Below are 3,925 nucleotides of genomic sequence, written 5' to 3' on the forward strand. Positions count from 1 at the left end.
CTTCAGTAACAAGAATAAAGAGATACGGGGAAAGAGGATCCCCCTGTCTCAAGCCTCTCCCTGGCGTAATTGGACCAACACTTTCTGCATTCACAAGCACAGAGTAATTCACCGACGTGACACACATCATCATCCACCGAATCCAACTTTCTGCAAAACCCAACCTAGTCAGCATTCCTCTCAGAAAACCCCAATCCACCCTATCATAAGCTTTACTTATATCAATCTTCAAGGCCAATTGTGCATTATTTCCCAAATTCCTTCTCTTTAGTGCATGGATAACTTCAAACGCAATCATGGCATTATCAAGAATAGATCTCCCCTCAACAAAAGCAGATTGCTCCTCACCGATACATTTATCCAAACATGTCTTTAATCTATTAGCCAAAAGTTTGGAAACAATCTTGTAGGCTATATTACATAAAGAGATTGGACGTAAATCCTTCATGCTGTTGGGATTACCACACTTCGGGATCAAACAGATATTAGTATCATTAAGCGTATCCGGAAAATAACCTCTTTCTAACCAGATCTTTGCCTCAAGAAAAATATCCTCCCCACAAATCTCCCAAAAATTCTAATAGAACGCCGGATTAAAACCATCCGGGCCAGGGGACTTATCAGGATGCATCTGAATCAGCGCTTGATATAGTTCTTCTTTTAAAATGGGGGCTGTGAGTATCTCATTGTCATTATCAGAGATAACCGGTTGAATCAAATTCAACATCATCTCATAACTTCCTGCCCTCGCTTCAAACAAAGAATCAAAATATCTTTTCGCAATTCCACATATACCTTCTTGATCACGGATTTCATCACCCCCATCTTCTGTGAGCACTTTTATTTGCTGAAAGCTACGCCGAATAGACGCGGACCTATGGAAAAATTTAGTGTTGAGATCACCATTACGAAGCCAATGAGTCTTTGCCTGTTGTTTCCAATAAGTATCTTCCCGAATAAGCACTCTATTAAAATCATTGTGCGCTGCCATGTATTGGTCTACAGCAACCGGCTCACTACTCCCTCGGAATAATTCCAATGTTGCACGGAGTCGGTCTTTTTCCTCATTATTCTGCCGTATGCGTAACATATTCCAACAATCAAGATGAGTAGCACAACTTGCTATTTTACCAACAACAGGCTGTTGAAGAACCCCATTCCAGCTCTCATGAACCACTTCTTCCACCCCCTCTTCTTTAAGCCACCAATTTTCAAATTTGAAGCTTCTCCTCTTATCCCGACTTTTCGCCGGATCACAACAAAGAAAAATAGGGCTATGATCCGAATGGGATGCCACAAGGTTAGTTAATGTAGCAGAAGGAAAAGACTGTAGCCAAACCGAATCAACAAGAGCTCTATCCAACTTTTCCTTAATCATATTCGCCGCTCCTCGACTCTTAGTCCAAGTGAAAGGATAGCCCTCCAACTGGATATCAGTGAGATCACACTCAGTAACAACTTCTTGAAAGCCAGAACATAACCAGTGCGGATGAATATTTAAACCTTTTTTATCATTCTGAGACAGCAGATCATTAAAATCTCCAATAATGCACCACGGTAAATTCGACATACTATGTAACTCGCGAATCATATTCCAAGCTTGCCTTCGTCTGTTCCGTTCCGGAAAACCGTAATAACACGTGAGCCTCCAGTCACCTCTCTCAGCATCTTGCACATGAATGTTAATATAGTTTTTGTTAAAGTTCTGAATACTGCACTTCTTACTGTTATTCCATAGAACAACAATGCCACCACTTCTACCGACTACATCTACCGATAAGCATGCTTCAAATTTAAGAGATACACGAACACGTTTCAGTTTCTGAGAATTAGCTAGAGTTTCTAAAAGAAAAATAATGTCAGGATGGTGTCGATGAGCCAGAGCCCGCAAATTAGGAATCGCTCTCGGGTTGCTCAAGCCCCGGCAATTCCAACTTAGAATCTTCATTAATCCCGGCAGTCCTGGCTGCCAGGACTTGCCGATAAAAAATGCTGAACTTCTGTATTCGTCTTTTCCCCGTGTACGACATCATCATCTCTTCTCCGCTTCTTTTCTGTCTGCACCAACTCCAAAGAGTTGTTGGAGTGTGTAGTACTAAGGTTGAATTCACTGCTGGGAGAACACTGTATTGTGGGGGGGGGGGGATGGCGGGACTGGTTGAATACTTACGGGTTGCATTGGGTTTATGAGGCTTGGTGTTATGAGTTTTAGTGAGAACAGATTTTTGTTTGAGTTTTAGATGGTGTTTCGAGAGGGTATTATTCAACTGCATGGGTTCACTAGTAATCAAATTGGGCACGGTTATTTTTGTGGGTGGCAAAGCAAAGTCAACATTGGTTGGTTGAGAACTCCCTATGGCCGACACACCATGATTATTAGGGGGAATAAGTGTGTTCATGTTATTGGTAGTAGCACTAAAGAGATATGGTGTGGGTGACAAGGTAGGGACATTATGGGTAGTGGTAGGGACAAAAGTGAGGGCATTTGGGTAGGAGTCATCACGTGGGCCAGACTTGGTGGGGTCCCGAACAGGTTCCAAAACATAATCATTAAACTCTTCATTTGGCTGTCGGTGAGCAATTAAAACTTTGTCTGGTGCGGTTACAATCTGGCTATGATTGGAGAATGAATGCAATGAGGAAACGTCAAAGACCATTTTATGAGCTAATGATTTCCCATTAATGCTTGTCCCCTGCGAAAGTTGAACGTTGGACTTTGGTGGGACCACATGGCTAGCATCTTCCGTAGTAACACTCCCTCCTTGGGGAGCTTGTGTCTCACGCGCCTGAGAAGGACTATTGTCAGCACTATGGTGATTTGCACCACTATCCTCTTCCTTCAACCACCGTATCTTCTTCCATTTCAAAACAAACAGCACAGTTAGATTTGGTTTTGATCAGAATATTTTTTAAAAACTGTCACTATGTCAAAACCGGGAAATAATATAAAAAATCGGCTCAATCTGTCAAGAACCGGGAAAGTTATTGAATCCGAGTCAAATTTGAGATTAATGTGTAAAAACATAAACTTCAAAACAAAAAAGAATAAATCTTGCGTTAAGAATAAGAGAATTTGTTGTAGAGCAACGGGACTTTTCATGTATATCTATGACTAAGAGCTCTTTATCATCTATTTATAAGAGTAGGGTGATATTGATAACAAAAATTGGAAATCCCTATCAATACAAACACCAATATTTTTAAATGTTCATAAGGGTATATGTTTATATTTGAAAGCCTCCGAAACACAAATCTTCACAATGGCTTCCTCAGAATCCTGACAAGCTTGGATCCTATTATTCTAAAAGATCTTGGATTATGCTTAGCTTCTCCTTGCATGAAGGCACTTCAAGAATATAGTTAGAACCAATTCTAGCTCCATGCTTCATTAGCTCCGGTATAATATAATCCATTAGAGAATCGTCATAATGAAAAAAGCATCATCATTGTTGGATATAGATTCCACTAAATTCTTAATCTGATCAAAAGTTGAGTTTGATTCACCAAAACCATCTTTAATGAGATTGTCTCTTAAGTTGGTATTCCAAGATTTTGATGTTGACTCTTGTTGAATTTGAATATGAGCAGCGATCATTGGAGGTTTAAGATAATCTGTGTGAAGGTGAGGACTAGGTTACCCTTTCAAAAATAAGGGTAAATTACCCATCCAATATAATTATGCCATTTGTATAGGTTATTATGTGGTGGGGTTGTTTTTTATTTGTATTTAATAAGCATTTATTATTTTGCAAAACTTGTCTTTTTTCTCGTAGACGTGGGAGTTGTTATTTGAATTGTGTGACATTTCATATAAATAATAATTTTATATAATTAATAATTATTATCTTATAAAGAAAATCAATGTTGATTGGAATTATGGAATTTTTATTTTTTTTAACTTAATCATCATTATTAATTAATAAAT

At 39.0% G+C, this 3,925-nt stretch overlaps 1 protein-coding gene across 1 annotated transcript; it reads right to left on the reverse strand.

The window, feature by feature from the left end:
* Nucleotides 1-577: 577 nt before the first annotated feature.
* Nucleotides 578-1,948, reverse strand: LOC131604783 (uncharacterized). Its single transcript, XM_058877202.1, has one exon. It carries the CDS (start codon nucleotides 1,946-1,948, stop codon nucleotides 578-580), a length of 1,371 nt encoding a protein of 456 aa, XP_058733185.1.
* Nucleotides 1,949-3,925: the final 1,977 nt, after the last annotated feature.

Source organism: Vicia villosa, linkage group LG5, assembly GCF_029867415.1.
Source record: "Vicia villosa cultivar HV-30 ecotype Madison, WI linkage group LG5, Vvil1.0, whole genome shotgun sequence".
NCBI lineage: Eukaryota > Viridiplantae > Streptophyta > Magnoliopsida > Fabales > Fabaceae > Vicia > Vicia villosa.